General features: G+C 38.6%; 1 protein-coding gene across 2 annotated transcripts in view; it reads left to right on the top strand.

The window, feature by feature from the left end:
• Positions 1-17,712, top strand: part of fkbp8 (FKBP prolyl isomerase 8) — a 21,538-nt gene extending 3,826 nt beyond the window's left edge. For both annotated transcript variants that reach the window (XM_012964313.3, NM_001127098.1), the window contains 8 exon segments: positions 763-1,072; positions 6,934-7,103; positions 8,701-8,789; positions 11,135-11,352; positions 12,727-12,899; positions 13,187-13,264; positions 14,428-14,559; positions 16,775-17,712. In XM_012964313.3, the coding sequence (XP_012819767.1) occupies positions 793-1,072; positions 6,934-7,103; positions 8,701-8,789; positions 11,135-11,352; positions 12,727-12,899; positions 13,187-13,264; positions 14,428-14,559; positions 16,775-16,861 (1,227 nt within the window). In that variant the 5' untranslated portion in view covers positions 763-792 and the 3' untranslated portion in view covers positions 16,862-17,712.
• The last annotated feature ends 1,971 nt before the right edge of the window (positions 17,713-19,683 follow it).

The following is a 19,683-nucleotide window of genomic DNA, read 5'->3' as shown; positions in this document are numbered from 1 at the left end:
CACTGTAGCAACAAAAAAAGCAAATGGCACTCAGGACTACAAACAAGGGTAAAACCCTTTTAAAAGTTTTATTGCGGAGGTGCAACGTTTCGGGGCAATGTGACCCCTTTATCAAGCATGATAAAGGGGTCACATTGCCCCGAAACGTTGCACCTCCGCAATAAAACTTTTAAAAGGGTTTTACCCTTGTTTGTAGTCCTGAGTGCCATTTGCTTTTTTTGAGGCCTTATCTGGAAACCCATTATTCAGAAAGCTCCAAATTACAAAAAGACCATCTCCCATAGAGTCCATTTTGAGCAAATAATTAAAAAAAAATACAATTGCCCTTTTCTCTCTAAATAAAGAAAAAAGTAACTAAATTGCCTAAATTCAAATTAGTGGAAAAACATTCCAACTGGGTTTATGTCACATTGTTTTGTAAACATATGGTATGGAAAGATCCCTTATCTTGCAAACCCCAGGTCCCAAGCATTCTGAATAATAGATCCCATACCTGTATTTACCAACACTTTATCTGAATTGCTGTAGTTATATTCCACTGTTGTAAGTGTTTTTTTTTTTTTTTGGCAGAAATAAAATAAAATAAATATGAGGCATGGCAGATTGTTGTGCAAAATTTGAACACATATTTGTGCCAGTTGTCGTTTCCCCACCACCACCAGTGGCACCTTCTGTTTCTCCAGTATTTGTAAATCAGTTCCTGCTACTTCCCAAAACCTTCCTAGTGTTCCAAGGCTTCATTTTTTAACTTTTTTTGTGCAGGTCACACTCTTTTCTTGCCAAGAACTAGAGATGACCTCTGCAGAAGAATCAATCTCTGATACAATTGATATTCATGAACAAGGAGAACAAACAATTGAAATCCATCCAGGTGAGAGGACTGAGCCAAACCCAGCTCTTCTGGAGAGCACAGAGGATTTTGAAATAATAGACAGCGCAGTGGAAGAAGATGATCTGAGCGACCTTCCACTTCTGGAGGATGTAGATAAGAAGGAGAAGCCTGCAGCAGACAATGATTTAAATACACAACAGACAGTTGCAAAAGAGGAGGAAGAATGGCTGGATGTTCTAGGTAACTACTTGTTGGTTAATCTAGCAAAAAAAAAAATGTATTGGCAACATTTATAAGAAAAAGAAATGAAGTGCTTCTCCTTTCATGTTTATAATTAATGGACCTAAGTGGAAAACAAATACTTTTCAGGCTTCTGAGTTCTATTCTCTGTTCTTTCCTTATCCAACATTGTGGATTTAGGAGTTGGTGGGCATAAAAAAACAATATTCCATTTACATAAAAAAGGTTTTTTTTGTATATATTAAAGGAATACTGTCATGGGAAAACATGTTTTTTTTCAAAACACAGTTAAAACATCAGTTAATAGAACTTTTCCAGCAGAATCCTGCGACTCTATTTTTTTTTTTTTTTTTTAAATTAATTTTGAAATGCCACATGGGGCTAACCATATTCTTCATTTCCCAGGGTGCCACAGCCATGCGACCTGTGCTCTGATAAACTTCAGCCCACTTTACTGCTGAGTTGCAAGTTGGTGTGATATCACCCCCCTTCCAGCAGCTGATCAGCAGAACAATGGGAAGGTAGCAAGATAGCAGCTCCCTGACACCTGTATTGCTAAAAGTGGTAGATATCAGAATAGCACTCATTAGTAAGAAATCCATCTTGGGACTCCTCCAGTTATATGCAGCTCTAATGTGTAGTGCTGGCTCTTTCTGAAAGCTCGGAATCAGGCACAATGCAATGAGATGGCTGCCTACATACCAATATGACAACTAAAAAAAATTGCATTAGTTGGTACAAGAATAACATTTTAAATGGTAGAGTGAATTATTTGCTATGTAAACAGTGTAATTTAGAATTAAAAAGTACACCATAAAAATCACGACAGAATCCCTTTAAACTAATATTCAGAAAGGATTCCTTCTTTTCTTTTATGTTCAAATATATTTCAGTTTCTAATTCTAAATGTTCTAATCTTAATGTGTATGGTCTAAAACAGGGCTGTCCAACTGGCGACCCCCCTCTTTGTGGCCCCCCACCTGTCTGGCTGCTTTGATGGTTTACCTTTGTGGAAGCTTTAAATGGTATCAGTACTGAGATTAAATCGCCCCCTGCATGGTTCACACCTCATATTCAGCCTGTAATCCCCCTGTATTGTTTAAATATGTAATCTCCTCTACTGTTCACACCTTTTAATCCCTACATTGTTCCCCCCTGCATTGTTCACACCTCAGGCTCAGGCTCTAATCACGCATATTGTTCCCCTGTTCACACCTCAGACTGTAGGAGCAGTGCCAGCATTGTGTCAGTGTATGCTGTCTATGTGTGCCATACACACAGGCAGCATAGGACAGAGAGAGTATGGCACACATAGGCAGGGTAGGGCAGGCAATGTGTGCCATACTCTCTCTGCCCTATGCTGCCTGTGTCCCATACTCTGCCTGCCCTACCCTGCCTGTGTGTGCCATACTCTGCCTGCCCTACCCTGCCTGTGTGTGCCATAATTTGCCTGCCCTATGCTGCCTGTGTGTGCCATACTCTGCCTGCCCTGTGCTGCCTTGTGTGTGCCATACTCTGCCTGCCCTACCCTGCCTGTGTGTGCCATACTCTGCCTGCCCTATGCTGCCTGTGGGAGGTGAAGCTGGCAGGGGTTTGTTCTGGGAGTTTGATAGATTTTAAAATAGTCATTATATGGTCCCTAAGATGTGTAATTATGTGCTGGGGGTTGCTGTGCTATCCACAGGGGAAGAGGAGGTTGAGTCTTAATAAGACATGATATAATTCTTTCACATATGAATCAAGGGTGATATCCCTACAGTGAGCACCAACCATTTTGGGTTTTGCTGCGCTACCTCCATTAATGTGGGTATAGTCTTAAAAGCTTTTGTGATAACATGGGTGTGGTTTTAAGTGGGTGTGGTTTAAAAAGGGGGAGTGGTCAAACTGGCTTCCATTATCGGCCCTCCACCATGGAGGCCGGAAAAATTCTGGCCCTCGGTACCACAGAAGTTGGACAGCACTGTCCTACACAGTTTTCCACTAATGAGCACATATGTGATTATCAGGATTACTGATGTTGGGGGAGCTTAGCTTAACCAATAGACATTGCTGTCTTTTTTGTAACAATGCCTCCTGTCTGTATCGCTGAGCAGAACCAAACCAGATCAGCCACTGATGCAATTTGATAGTGATTTTGAAAAAGGAAATCTCTGGATCTGAGGCATAGTTTTGTTATTTGTCTAAAAAAATATAATTACTATTGGACAAACATAGAAAATGTGTTGCTGGTTTCTTCTCTTTGTGTCTTTTACAGTAAAATAAGATGCAGTTTAACTTGTTTAATTTTCTTATTATAGTCTCCTGGGCAAGAGCAATAAAAAATGAAAATAAATCCTCGTAAATTATAGAAAAGCAGCATTTGCAATGTTTTATGAAACCCAATTTTTATTATATAATTTAAACCTAAATAATATATTTGCTCTCATAACAGCTCGATACATATTGGCAGCATCACTATGCATTTAAATACCTCTACAGCTCTATTAACCACACAATCAATGCACAAAAAACTGGTTACAATGGCAATATGCAATGCTTGTAATCCTTAAAGGGGAATAATCATGAAAAATGTTTTTATAACACTGAAAGTACAATGTCTAAACAAACTTTGTGCACAGGTACAAAGTTATGGCTAATTATTGAAGCATTCTCCCATCCCCCACCCTCCAGAATCTCTGGCTCCCTAGTTTGAGTCGGTAATGCAGAAATGTGTGAGTGACAGAGCAGAGTGAAAGCTGATTTCCCTGTTCGTGGGCGATTAATCTCCCCGGATTGCCATCCCACCGGCGAAAATGTAAGTCGCCGGTGGGATGGCACACGGTGCGCAGGTGATTTTGGCAAATCGCTGAAAATGCAACTTCGCCAATTTGCCAAAATCGCCTGCGCAGCGTTTGCCATCCCACCGGCGACTTACATTTTCGCCAGTGGGATGGCAATCCGGGGAGATTAGTCGCCCGCGAACAGGGAGATTTGTCGTGGGCGACTAATCTCCCCGTGTGCCAGAGCCCTAAAGGAATGGAGCTGGGCTGGGTGCTAATGAAGCTGCATTTCTACATATAACAGTATAGCAGCTTATTGTTTATATCCTTTATATCCACATATACACAGCACTTCAGGCTCTTTTGCATTTGGGTTTGTGCTGCCCACCAGCAGGCTTAGATCCGCTGCCAGTCACCCTCCTGCAATTTACACCTGCAGATGCAAATCTTACTTCAGTAGCCAGATACAGGTGTAACAAAATAGTGTATAAAAGAGACTTCCTTCATACCAGTGAGAGTGACACATCAATTGCAGCAATATTACAGACTTCTGTACAGGCAACTGTGTGTGTACAGGCACATAGATTCCTGTATGTTGGATTCACAGACACCTCTCTATGTCTCTCAGTCAGAGCTCTCCTGTAGACTGACTAGCCAGGCTTTCCGGCTTGTTCATTGGCCAGCTAAGTCAAATCAGGCCTACCTGTTCAGTCTGTAGCATTTACTCCAGGGGCGGGCCAAGCCGACCGGGCGCCCTAGGCAACCCGGTCGGCCACCTCGGCCCTGCACCAGCATCATGCACTCCCACCCCCCAGCCCCACACGTGTGTTTTGGCACGCAGTTCAGTCAGGTGGGGGGAGGGGGCAAAATGGCCATATATTCTTGCATACATATAAATAGAGTAACTACAATAGTATTGAGAAAACAGTAGCTCAAGTTACCGTTCCTACAACATTTATTTATAAGTTATACATAAGGCAAATTGCAGTTTTATGGGAATGTACAAGTGGATGCCCTAAAGTGTTAAACTACAACTCTCAGAATTACATGCCAGCTCACTTGGCATGTTTGTTTCAATTTGCTGAGCCTTTTTGCAAAATAACATGATTGCTGCTGCTCAGCAAAGAAAAATCAAGTGATATGCAGCTTCTTTCACGTTTTTCTAATAAATGACCATGTTCTTAGTGTTTGTTGGTGAATTGGGTTGAATTTTTAGACCTTCTTCAAAGTCCTTTTCAGGTTTTCTATCAGAGAGGAAAGATGGGCAGGTGGGAATTGAATTTTAGATGTCAGTCAAGAATGGTTGGACCACTCCTCTCTGCTCAGAACACAAGCTGCCTGTCAGAACTGAGCCAAGTTAAGCACATTCCCATTCATGATAGTTCCCCTTTATCCAAATTCACATTAGCAGAACCATTTGTTTTAGTCATAAAGTATCCTAATCTAGTCTTGACCCTCTTATCCATTTTGACCTTATGAGGTTCTGGAATTATGTTCTGCATTTTTGCTTTTATAAATAATGTGCATAAATCCTCCTCTACTGCTTCCATTAAAGGACCTAATGCTCTTAAAGATAATCATGTGGACCTAACTGACTAGACCCCAGGCTGCTGGAATTAGAGAATTATACCTCTCCAATGAGTCAAGGGAAACTAGGCAAAGGCAAGCAAAACAAAAATGTATAATAGAATACACTATTATTTGTCTTGTATGTTTTTTTTCAACTGAATATTTATTGAATGAAGGGATAATTATGTGACTCATTATATTTTCTAAATTAACAAGAGGCCAGCATTTTGCCAAAAATAATTCATGTGCATATACATGTCGTTAAGAAAAAATGGTCCACTAGACTTGGCTCATTATGTTCCTAAAATTTCTTTTCATGAGTCGTGGTAAACACTGTGCCTGCCTCAGACAGCCGGCAAGGTGAGCCAGAGCCAATGATTATTTCCATTCACAAAGCCATTAATAGTCAACCTGCCACAAGCTTCAGCACAGAGCTCTGATGCTGGGAATATATTAACTGTCACCCAAGTGAAATATAGGAGGCCCAGAGGAAGCCATTACAGGCAGTGAGTATGACGGGAGGAAATGATTTATGAGATGCTGGGTTACTTCAACAAGCCAGTGTGGAGAGAAGGCATTTACTATGGAAAGACAGCAGGATATGGGGAAATGATGCATGTTTGGGGACAGGTGGAATGAGTGGCCCAGAAGGCTTTAAATCTTTTTATTAAGCACAGGTGGAATAACAAGATAGTGAATTGTGAATCCCAGCGCTGAGACCTCATTAGCAATTCTGCATGCTTTGTGCCAGGATCTCTGGAATTTGTGTGTGTTTAAATGCTATATTTTTCAAAGGTCCAGTGCAAATGTCTCATTCATTTTATAGCAGGAAGACCAAAAGTTTAGAAAAAGGAAACGCATGTTTATATAGCCTTATATGTAATATGTATATTAATATGTATCAAACTGGAAAAAGGGGAGACAATATTCAGCAAATTAAAAAGTATCCATATGTCCATTCAGCCTACTTTAAGACATGCTACTGTCTTATATATATATATCAGTCTTTATAGTGTCTGCACTCCAAAGCTTGTAACCTTGCGGGGTGCACAGCCAAATTTTAAGTATTTAGCAATAAATATTCCGTGACCAGCACACCCTTTGAAATCATCACAAGTTTATTTTAGACATATTGTTTTAAAAGAATTCGATCTTTCTGTCCTCAACAGGACCTTTCTCAAGGATAAAACAATAGTGTTCAAACCAACTTTAAATACACTCTCAAAGCAAACAAAGTGGACACGTTGGGCACATTTCCACTTTTTTTGCTTTGAGAGTGTATTTAAAGTTGGCTCCTATGTCTTTCATATTGTCAACTGAAAATGACCAGTAATGGAATCATACAGTTATTGCTTTTATTTGTTGGTAGTCTGTTCAGGGAAATACCATGAAAGTATGCTGGTATGGCTATATGTTATATTACCAAAGTCTTTAGCTCATTCTGTGCGTAGTCTTTCTGTTACACTTCTACTTGGCATTTTTTTGGCAAGTTGTAGCTTGGTACTTGTTGTGATAATATAAATGTCTACCCAGGTAATGGGATCTTGAAAAAGAAGATTTTAATCTCTGGAAAGGGTGCTGACAGTAGACCAAGAAAAGGACAGGATGTTACCGTGGGGCTAAAGTCCATGCTGGAGGATGGAAATGTAGTAGAAGAACAAGAAACTCTTACCTTTACACTGGGAGATGGAGATGTCATTCAGGTAATTCTTTGGCAAAGCAGTGAGTATAGTAGTCAAAGGTATAGATATGCACTTAATACACTGGATTGTATAAAACTGGTATACACCATTAACCACCCTTAGATTGAAATGGATGTTATTAAGGAATATTAAGTTATTACAAGTACCATCACAACTTGAGTTGTTTAAGTTCATATCTGCCTTTTGAATTCAGGGTCTGCAGGGCTGCATAAGCAGGATGAAAACAACAAAAATGAAAAATAAAACAGTCAAACCATAGCACCTAACATTAAGGCTGATTTTCTGCTAAAAAGTGCTTAAAACTGTTCCTCACACCTTCCACTTAATTCGGTGATCCCCAACCAGTGGTTCGTGAGCAACATGTTGCTCCCCAGCCCCTTGGATGTTGCTCCCAGTGTCCTCAAAGCAGGTGCTTATTTTTAAATTTCTGGATTAGAGGCAAGTTTTGGTTGCATAAAAGCCAGTTGTACTGCAAAACTGAGCCTTATTTAGGCTGCCAGTCCACATAGGAGCTAACAAATAGCCAATCACAGCCCTTATTTGGCACCCTCATGAACATTTTTCATGCTTTTGTTGCTCCCCAACTCTTTCTACATTTGAGTGTGGCTCATGGGTAAAAAAGGTTGGGAAACCCTGACTTAATTGAATTGGTATCACTATTGCTGTCAGGTACTTCCCACTCAAGTAATATGATAGGGCAATAGGCTGAAAATTGCTTTTTGTGCCAGTAAGGGCTCTGGCACACAGGGAGATTAGTCGCCCGCGACAAATCTCCCTGTTGGCAAGCGACTAATCTCCCCGAAATACCATCCCACCGGCAAAAATGTAAATCCTCTTTAGGTTTAGCTGGACGCTTACATTCTTAGAGACATTTTTATTTGAAGCCTATAAACGTATTAGGATGTGAAAATGTGTAAATCAGGGATCCCCAACATTTTTTTCTTTACCCGTGAGCCACATTCCAATGTAAAAAGAGCTGAGGAGCAACACAAGCATTGCAAATTCCTGGGGGGCCAAATAAAAGCTGTTATTGGCAATTTGGACAGGCAGCCTACAGGAGGCTCAGTTTGGCAGTTCATCTGGTTTTTATGCAACTAAAACTTGCCTCCAAGCCAGGAAATTAAAAATTTGCACCTGCATTGTGGTCACCAGGAGCAACATCCAAGGGGTTGGTGAGCAACATGTTGCACACGAGCCACTGGTTGGGGATTACTGCCTTACACTATAAAAATTGAGTGAAAATGCATTCCAGGGTCACTGGTGACCTCTAGTGGTCACAAGTGTGAATTGTATCTGTAGACATGTGAAAATACCCATAAAATCCCTCTTGAACTTGACTAATGGCACCAGGGGCACTCTGACCTTAGGTCTTAAAGCTTTGCTTATTATCTAAGATAATAAGTTGAATCATAGTCTCATAATATTTTAGATATATAGATAGATATATAGATATTTAGATTTATTGAGATATATGTCAAACTTGTTTGAGCGTCTTATGTCTGTTTGATAAACATTAGTTATTTAGCCTTTATTCATGTTTAGAATTTATCTTCAGCTAGTCTGTATACTGAGCTTTTGCATATATGTGTTTGTGCAGGCCCTGGACCTGTGTGTTCAGCTCATGGAGGCAGAAGAAACTTCGCTCATTGCATCAGATGCCAAGTACTGTTATGGAAAGGAAGGCAGGTGAGTTTATTTTCAACACATTAAGATTGGCAATCATTGGTGGTATTTCATGGAACATGTATTGCCATGCAACACATTACAAACTTTTCTACTGTACAGCGCTGCATACATAAGTAGCGCTTTATAAATAAAGATATACATACACATGATGAAAAGGCACAAGGTATATTCAGTAAAAAAGGACAATACCATAGAAGTCATTGTTAGCATTTTCTCATTCAGAGGGGACCTGCACCAACCAAAATTATTTTTTTTGAGGTCAAGCTTTGAAGGAGAAGGAAAGGCTGCAGGCATACATCCAGTTCTCTTAATAGTGCCCTTAAGTCTCCTCATATTTCTCCTGTTCAGATGATCCAAAGCCTCATAGTAAAAAACAAAACCCACTGAGCTGTGTAAAGAAAGTTCCCATAATGCCTCGCTCCTGCACCAAGATCAAAACAGGTGTACATGCTCAGTGTGTAAGACTATGAGGAAGCTTCCTACTGATTGTCTCAGATCCACATTCCTAAGGTGGGGGAGCAAGTTCCTAGCATTCTTGAGTGAGGGGGAGGAGGAGAGAGATGCGTGTCTCTGGCACAGGAAAACAGACAACAAATCCTGTTTCTTTTGACAGAGAACTCAGTGCAGTGTTTTTGTTGTATTTCAGTGTGCTTATGGCTGTATTTACATAGACCTTTCTGATAAAGCTTACTTAGTTTTTACCTTTCCTTCTCCTTTAAGTCTCTTCATATTTCTCCCGTTCAGATGATCAGAAGCCTCATAGGAAAAAAAAAATCTGTAAAGAAAATTCCCATAATGCCACGCTCCTGCACCAAGTCCAAGACTACTGTACATGCCTAGTTTGTAAGACTATGAGGAAGCTTCCTGCTGATTGGCTCAGATCCACATTCCTAAGGGGGGGGGAGTTCTTAGCATTCTTGAGGGAGGGGGGGGAGGAGAGAGCTGCTTGTCTTTGGAAAACAGAGACAACAAATCCTGTTTCTTTTGACAGAGAAGTCAGTGCTATGTTTCTATGAGTGCTAATGGCTGTATATACATAGACCTTTCTGATAAAGCTTACTTAGTTTTTACCGTTCCTTCTCCTTTAAGCAACAGAATGCTGCACACCATTCCTTTTTTTACTGTATTTTACTGGCTACATGATAAAACCACAATTGGCAAATTAACCACTCCTGTTGGAAGCAGCCAGTAAGACCAAATCGAATCTGCCAGGTACTTTTAGCCAGATATAAGTTAGTTTGAGGAAATCTTAAATAAATACTTAAGGGAAACTATACACCCAAACAATATAGGTCTCTATAAAAAACAAATATTGCATAAAACAGCCCATATGTAAAATCCTTCATCTAAATAAACCATTTTTATAATAATATTTATATAATTTTAAATAATAATATTTAACAGTACATGACATTGGGTAATCCCAAAGAGAAAATTGCAATTTTAAGTACTAAGCTGCCCCCTGGGATCATACGATTCACGGTGCACAATAAACAAACCAAAGGCACACATACATGTTAGGTCACACAGCCAGTTAATGGCCAAAGTTCTGTTTTTTGCTCCCAGGTGTGAGGGAGCATACAGAGATCACAAAATGGGGGCTCAAGGTAAAAGATTTAAAGGGCAATATTTACTGAAACATATATTTCAGTTTGGTAAGATTGTTAATATGATATAAACCGTCTGTTGATTTACTCTGGGGGTATAGAGATTTTCTTTAAAGCTGACAGGCATTTTTATGGACACAATTGTGCTGCACCTACTGCAGTTGCTTTCGATGTGCCAAAACAGATGAAACTGTGCATGCACAAATTGGAGGCAGTTGTGCAAAATATTTTTAAGTCTGCTGGGCAACATTTCCATTTTTTGATGTACATGGGTGTGCCTGTTGATAAAAGGTGCTGAGGGAACCTTGGAGCTACCGCCTGGTCAGAAGGTGGTGTTTGCTCATGTTACCATGCATCAGTAGGCAGAAAGGACTGAACACAACTATGCAGAAGTGCAAAAAGCACATTTTGACATAGGCACCTGAATGAAAGGAGTTTCACAAGCAACTGACAGCAGGTAAAACTGCAAGTTGCCCAATGAGCTTGTGGACGTAAATGAACCCTTATATGTTGCACAATATCCAGGTGCAGGTTCTCCTTTATCATATCTGTGCTGGTGATACAAAAGTAAAAATAATTTGTGTGAAAATACAATCATATTCCTTTTCTGTACATTTCACATGGGGCTTATACTATCTAAATTCAGCTCATGCCATTTAATAAATATTTATTTATTTTATGACTGCCAACAATGATCCTGATATGTATTAGTAATATTTTTCATGAACTATTCTTTAGGAGTCCAGACATTCCACCCAACTCCAACTTGAACCTTGAAGTGGCCTTGCTGGATGTTCAGGATGGACCAGATCTGGAGAACCTTTCTGGACAGGAGAAGCTGAATTTGGCCAACAAGAAACGGGAACGGGGCAATTTCTATTACCAGCAAGCAGACTATGTTTTTGCTATAAATTCCTATGACATCGCACTGAATGTTGTGAATTCAAGCTCCAAAGGTCAATCCTGCACTGAGTTTAGCATTTTTAGAATTTAGTAATAATAAAAATAACACAAATACAAAAGTACTGTAGAAATTATACCTATATTGGCTAACAATAAAGATACATTGCTAGCTTTTGGAGCTGTAAGGGCCCTTCGTCAGCTTGCAATGTATTTTTATTGTTGGCCAATAAATTATTTTTGACACTGGATAACACGGTACTACAGTTTTTTGTTTTAGGATTTAGTAAGGTTCTGTGTTTATTGGGAAATCTAAGTAGATGCAAATGTTTAATTAATGTATTCATTAATAACAGCCAGTTATAAAATTTGCTTCTAGTTTTGCCCTGTAAAAACTGAAATTATAGTCTTAAGGTAGAAGCAAAGAGTCCCAAAATGAGCAGCATTTGTTGTACAGGTATATTATTTTACTGATTCTTATTTATTTATGTTTGTGTGGCTTCATGCATTTTTCTTATGTGTTGCTTGGCTGTCCGGTTAATAGTGTTATATTATTACATCACACAGAGTTAAGCAATATATGATCAAACAGCGTTTTAGGATTTATACAACAGACATAAAGGTTGTATTATAGTAACAGAAAAGTTTGACCAATTTTTCCAGGCTGCTGGTTAATTAATATGAATAGCTAAACAGGAACAGAGGAATGAACCTAATAAATTATAGCCAAACATATACATAATATTCCTTATGTAATCTCCAAGGGGACAGTGTACCTACCTGGTGAATTTACCAAATGCTCACACACAAATTATTATGAATAAATATATTTCAAAGTGTCATGGACATCTCTGCTGAGCTATTTAAAAAACTGAGACCGTTACCACTTTTGTAACTAGCTATACAACATTCTCCAATTTCTTGAGATGTTTTAAGCTTGGCTACAGCAAAGCCCGACATCAAGCTTCACCTGAAGTGTCAGTAATGCCTTTTTTTAAATAAACATGTGCTACCACATGGCTTTTCAGTTAACAAAGCAGTTTGACCTCTCCCTGGTTTAATATATCATCTATATAGCTTCAGTCAGTCTTTGCATTATCCCAAAAAAATGTGTATGCACCAGAAAGAGGGACCTGATGGCCATGAACGTGCTACTCAATTATTGATAGTGAGGAAGGGGGGAATTTGAGAAATGCAGTGACCTGTAGTAAGTGTTGAAAGTGAAAGTGAAATAATAACTATTTTTTAATATTTTGCCCATGACCATTTACTGATATTAAAAATGGGATCATCAGAATTATGTGATCATATTATTGGTGTAAGGTTTGTGATATTATATCTTAGTAATAACTAAGTAATTTTTTTCATCTATAGGCAGTTATCCCGTAAAAATGATTTTGGTTCTGATTTTGGCTCTACTTTCTCTATAGTTGAATTCAGCTTAGAAGAAGAAGCATCCCTACTGGATGTCAAAATTAAATGTCTGAACAACCTAGCTGCATCTCAGCTGAAATTAGACCATTATGAGGCTGCCCTGAAATCTTGTAACATGGTGTTGGAGCATCAGCCTGAAAATATTAAGGCTTTGTTCCGAAAAGGAAAGGTAAGTTCTATAGATACTCCCTACTATTAATATTTTTGTAACTGAGTGGGTACAAAAGCTATTTCTCCCTAGTCCACAATTACAATTTTATTACATGACAAAATTCCTTTAATGTGACCACGATTGCTTCTATGTAGTAAATGAGTCCTCTAATAGTTTTAATTGAACAAGCCAGTTCTTTTAAAATAATTGAATATATTTAGTGGGAGAGCTAATGCCCTTTTTGCCACAAAACTTTTTTTTTCTGTGGCATGCAGAACCAATTTTATTTATTGGGTTTGTTTCAGGTGTTGGCACAGCAAGGGGAGTACAGCGATGCTATAACTATCCTAAGAAAGGCCTTGAAATTGGAGCCTGCCAATAAGGTAAATCAGTGTTATTATGTAGCAGAACTATAATTGATCAGTTTATGTTGCCTGACATGGGCACTATGAATTGTTAAATGTCAGAACCTAAAGCTTCAGCTTTTTGCTTATTTACCTGATGGCATTTTAATATGTACTTGATGTTATGTCAAGTGTGTTTAAATAACTTTTTAGCACTGTATTGACAATTGATATTGTATTGCCTGCAATTTTACTATTTTTTTAGTCTTCATTTCGTTTTCTGCAGCTTTTAATTTTGAGATTCAAATTTCTATTTGTTTGCTAGGCTCACTGACCCTAGCAACCAGGCATTTTGTTTGAATAGAAGAGGGCCTGAAAGGGAACTTATCACCCTAAGAAAAAATAATTTCAGACTCTTTACTATTGTGTTTATCTAGCAAAATAAACTTAACTGACACTAAAACATTTTTTAAATCTCCTTTCCTTCATTCTTTCTACAATCCACAATTTAAGCACATAGACGTGCTGTTTTGTAAACTCTGTTATTCAGCCAATCTTTGCATTATTCCAATGTAATGTGTATGCATCAGAAAGGGGGACCTGCTGGCCATGCCCATGCTACACAAACGGTAAGCAGTGACCCCTAGGAAGTGCTGAATGGAAAGTGAAAGTCTTGCTTCTACAGGCAATATAGGTTTGACAGCTGAAATTTTCAAATACCCTTGTAACAGGTATTGATGTGTTCATAAAGAGAGAATTTGTGTTTCATGTTTAATTTGAAAATAACTTTTATTATTCAGCTTTTTATGTCTAGGTGACAGATACCCTTGAACAATAATAACAGCATGTATAGGGATTAATATGTAGAGGCCACAAGAATGCACAGCCAATATGTTTTACTCTCACTTTTGCTGTCTGAGAAAAAACACCTTAAATGTATACCCTACATGTAGATACACTATGCATTCCTTTTATAGAGTTGTCAAGAATTTTTATGTTATGACTCATGGCTGAAATATCCAGTCAAACAAAGGTATTAATCATAGCTAGTTTTTGGTACGTGAGCAGTGATATCCAGACTTCATGGGCTCTAGCCACCTATGCATTCCAACATTTGTTCAGACTACCCTTAACTCACAAGATTGTTTACAATATTATTAGTCAGCATGCAAGTTGGTTCACTGATTCTCTTCCTTTTCTAGACAATCCATGCTGAACTTTCCAGGCTAGTAAAAAAGCACACAGATCAGCGGAATGTAGAAAGTGCCATGTACAAGAAGATGCTGGGGAATCCAGGCAGCGCTTCCACAAAGCCTGCCTCCAAGTCTTCTTGGGTAATAGGCTAAACATGTATTTTGTTTTTATATCTCACCACTGTTTCTGCATTGTGTTGGAATTTTCCTTTATGTATTCCTGTTTCTACAATGGATTTCCAGTCAGTGCGTGCATGGTGGGTTATACTGTCTGGCTGACTGACAGGAATAGCTTGTCAGAGTGCACATAGGGCAGATCCCCAAAACTGAGAAATGGATACCTTTGCTGTTACGAGTGTTGTAACTTTGTGCTCTTTAGCTTACGGTCTGAAGTTACTATCATATTCACACTTGCACTATGGTCAATTTTACAAGGAACTAGTAAATGTGCCAGAAAGATTTGGAATGTGGGAGAAATTATTTTGGAGTGTATCTGGAGGAAACCAACACAAACATGGGGGAAAACTTATTTTCTGTTTACTTGCTATGAAATCAAACCTATGACCCCAAATCTGTCTGAGCTGTCTGCTGTATTAAAGGATATGTCAACCCCAAAAATAATTTTTTGCATAATAAAAGAAAACATAATTCTAAGCAACATTGCAGTATACATTCATTACATATTTGTAATGGTGTTTTAGTTATTTGTATATATAGCTGCTATTAGAAGCAGTGTCTGTCTGTTCTTTATATTCTCTGCCTTGGTGGCTCTGGCATTGGAAGCCAGCAGATTTTACAGACCTGCTTGCTGGAGGAGCCTGGCACTTGCCACATTGTTTAAAAAGTAACAACCAGTTTAGCAATTGCTGCTTTCTATAGCAATTACATTTACAAATAACTTTTAAAGCGCTAATAACTTTTAATAAATTGATTATGCTTTCTTTTATCAGGCATAAAATTATTTTTGGGGTTGACATGTCCTTTAATTTAGATTTGAGCGAGCGAGCACTCACAGAAATAGTAGAGGAGAAAAAATAATCAATTGATAATGTACAGACTGTAGTATTTGTTCTAGGGAGTGATTCCAGAGCTGTGGACTAGGCCTCCATCAGAAACTTTGGGGCCCCGTGAAAGTTATTTATATTCCCCCCCCCGCCCATCACTTCCTACACAAGCATGCAGTACCAACATTTTTTGGCCATGCCCCTTGTGTACTCATACTTTCGTGGAAAATCAGGGGGTCAAGTAAAGAGGGAACAGAGCAACAGATGGAGGACCAGGAACTAAAGGGAGTCCAATGGGACTGATAAGCAGCTGCAATATAGGTTCATGGCAAATGTCTTGTTCCCAAGACATTTGATCTCACTGTGGGGCCTGATAACCAGTCATTACATGACATATAATTCAGTAAATAGATTCCAAAAACACAGCTGCTGTTACACTATAATAGGTTGTTAATATAAACAATTCCATTAATTAATTTGCTTATTAACAGTTAGTTCATTGGGGGTCAGTGGAGCCCTAAGTTTAAACCCTGCCTATCAACCTGCCCCTAGCACACTGCTCTGCCTTCTCATTGCTTGATACCCATGTTACATAAGTTTCTTTGAAGTAACTTGAGATTTAGTGTAAGTAACCTATATTGAGTTAGTTAGTTTAGAGGCCAAGTAATCAAGCTCTGGGGGCCCAATAACTAGTTAGTTTATTAAATAGTTGGTATGCTAATAAATTAATCCCTACCCACCTACCTGCCCCTGGTCTGAATTGTCATTGCTTGATATGTAGGTTATGTAAGTTTCTTATGTAAAGTAGGTTTTGCATAAGTTATGTAAATTGTGTAAGTTTAGGGGCCTAGTGATCTTGCTGTGGGGCCAATAACTAGTTCGTCCACTGCTGAAAAGTTCATGAAGTAGGTAGCTGATATAATTCAGTAAACAGATTCTAATAAAAACAGCTGATGTTACTCGATAATAAGTAATTCATATAAATAGTTAATAAAACAATGTGCTAATAAGTTTATTGGGGGTCAGAGCAATTTACTTTAAGTTAAGTTTAAGCTTCTCTGCATTGCCATTGCTTCATACGCAAGTTACATCAGCTTCTATATAAGTTATGTTAAGTTTCTAGGCAAGACAGGGCAGTTTTCGTGGAAGTTACATAAATTGTTCACGTTTTACCATAACTCTATATGTAACTTACGCAGCTATTTCCAGTATGGATTGTAGAGACTAAAAATAAATATGCACCATTTTGATTTCTGTAATATATTTGGACTTGGTAGTCTTGGTGTGGTGATGTGGTCTGGGAATTCTTTAGATCATTACTGAAATGCCATTATCTTTTCTCTGTCTCGCAGTCAATCCCTTGGAAATGGCTTTTTGGGGCAACAGCTGTGGCAATAGGAGGCGTTGCCCTGTCTGTTGTAATAGCAGCTCGTAACTAAACCACCAACAAGGAATGTATGAGGACCGAAGCCATTACCTTCAGGAGGAAGGTCTAGCAACAGTGTCACCCATTCTCAAACAACCCTGGAGTGGAACCTTGTATGGAAACAGTGTTCAAGTGAGAAAAGAGAAAATATGCATAAACTGTACCTTTTTATATAGGTGAACTCCAATTTTGCTCACATAAATAAATGTAAAATTGTGCACCTGTTCAGGGAAATGTGTAATTTAAAAAAGGGGCGTTTTCATTTGGCATTGGTAACACTAAGAAATTCAATTCAAACCCTTAGAATAGAGTCAGTGGCACAATGGCGCTCTATCTGAGATAGATACATAGATATATATGTTAGGAGGTATATGTCCAGCAAGCTTTTGAAGCCAAAGACTGCAGAAACCTTTTCATTCCTGGCCTTTGAATTCCAGTGCAAGAGAGGGAGATTAAATGAATCTGGGTGACCTGTAACCACAGAAATAATTTGATGTCATGATGACACGGCACATAGATATTGTTGTTAAATGAAAGTACATATTACATGTGTGTAATACATGTGTATCTCACATATTTCTTGTGAGGTACTGATCAGTTATAATTATTTTAAGCAGAAACTTCTAGGACACATGTAAACATCTCAAAGTATGATATGGTATGTGTAACTATAGATGTATATATAATTCTAGAGAAAGGTAAAGTTTGGAGAGCTCTCTATCATGTACAGGGGGAAGGCATAGAGGACCAACTTTGTATTATGTCGTGTTAGAGCAGTACAACCAAGATCTGCTATACTAGTTGTTTAAGTTGTTGGTGTGTTTCACACTGTTTTTTCATTAAAAACTGGAACTTTCAGTTTAACTGGGCTACAGCTTTTTTTTTTTTCAAACTTGGTGGAATGCTCTACATTTCAGTGAGAAAAGTCATAGGAACACCTTATAGCCACAAGTATCTTGGTCCAAATGGAGGTGCAGGCAGCTGGGCAATTTAGTTATATTAAAGGCTTCTGAAATATTGTTTTGCAATCAACATTCACAATGTAGTTTAGATACCAGTTAGGTGAGTGCGATATCATGCTGGAAGATAGTTGGTTTAAGACAGAGTAGAAAGACAAAGATTAGAGATTAGTACAAAAACTACAGCAGCATACCATAACTGCATTACACCAGCCACATGTAATTGATAGTTGCTGGTGTGAACCTTTAGGCTAATGCTACACTATGGGGCTGATTTATTAATCCACTAATCCGAATCCTGAATGGGAAAAAATCGGATTGGAAACGAACATTTTGCGACTTTTTCGTATTTTTTGCGATTTTTTTCGTCACCGTTGCGACTTTTTCGTAGCCATTACGACTTGCGCGAATTGTCGCGACTTTTTCATAGCCATTATGACTTTCGTGAATTGTCGTGACTTTTGCATAGCCATTATGACTTTCGTGAATTGTCGCGACTTTTGCATAGCCATTACGACTTTCGCGAATTGTAGCTCGAAAAATTTGCAACAATTTGCGAAAAAGTCGCAAAATACCGATCATTACGAAAAAATGCATTCGGACGCTTTTCGGATGTTCGTGGATTAGTAAATGTGCCCCTATGCGTATGGCGTATATTTTCGGCTAGTCAAAAAACGATACGCTTAGGTGCAGGCACATGTAGCCGATATCCGCATAAAAACACTCGCATTTTTATGCAGATTTGCGGCTACATGTGCATGCACCCAAGTGTATTCCATTCATTCGGAGGCAGGCACAGGTAGGAGCATATGGCCCGTATGGCACGTATTTTCGGCAATCGTTTTTTGGCTTGCCGAAAATATACGCCATACGCGTGGTGTGGCATTAGCCTTAGACCAATAAATCTGATTATACTTCTGCTCCACCTCAACCCTTGTCTCGGTACATAAGATTCTTTAGAATTATGTAGCCTAGCTGGTAAATAATAGGTATCTGTAGTAAGCTGCACTTTTTCCAAATTAAAAAACCATTAGGCTAATATCACACACTGCATTTTTTCCCTGATGAGCCCATGTATGTAGACTGTGACTAGTATGCTATCCGCCTGTCACTGCTATAAATGGGGGTGATTTGGCCAAAAAAACCTGACCCATACTGTGCCCAGTGAGAGGTGAATACCCTTCCTGTCGCCGCCTGTGACAATAGCTATATGGGGAAATGCAATAAAAGGTGCAAAGTCTAATCACCTATAGCAACCAATCAACAGGAAGCATTTATTGGTCACCTGTTTAAAATTAAACTACTCACCAGTTGCTATAGGTTACTGCACCTGGGCAAACTCTGTGCCTTTTATTGCATGGGGGGGTTTGAGTTTTCAATTGGAGTTGTTTAAACATGCTGTGCATTCTCAATAGCTAAGTCACATTTATTGAAACAATGGCTAGTGACCTTTACAGATGCCACTAAGAGGACAAAGCATTCCTTTCTGTATTCACAGCATTATGTATGCTGGATAAGGGGGACTTCTTGCTTCCTTTGCTGAGGTGTTCTTGTGTGTAGATTTACAATAACAGCACCCCTAGTGGTTGTCAGTTTGGCTGAATCTATCGTTGTGACAAATTCCATTTGTATAAATGCAGATGTAGAAAGATTCTTTGCCCACAAGAAGCTGTCCCCTTGTTATTTCTATAAGTAAAAGAATATTACACATTCATACATAAAGATATCCTTTAAACACTAGCTAGGTGGGAATCCTTACCTATGAAGCGGCATATCACAAAATTCAAGGTTAATTTGTTAAAGTTTTATTAATAAATGTCTAATATAAAATGTACATTGATCTACGGATAAAAATAATTGTGTTTAATTTTATTGC

Source organism: Xenopus tropicalis, chromosome 1 (assembly GCF_000004195.4).
Source record: "Xenopus tropicalis strain Nigerian chromosome 1, UCB_Xtro_10.0, whole genome shotgun sequence".
Taxonomy (NCBI): Eukaryota; Metazoa; Chordata; class Amphibia; order Anura; family Pipidae; genus Xenopus; species Xenopus tropicalis.
This window is presented reverse-complemented; position numbering and strand designations above follow the sequence as displayed.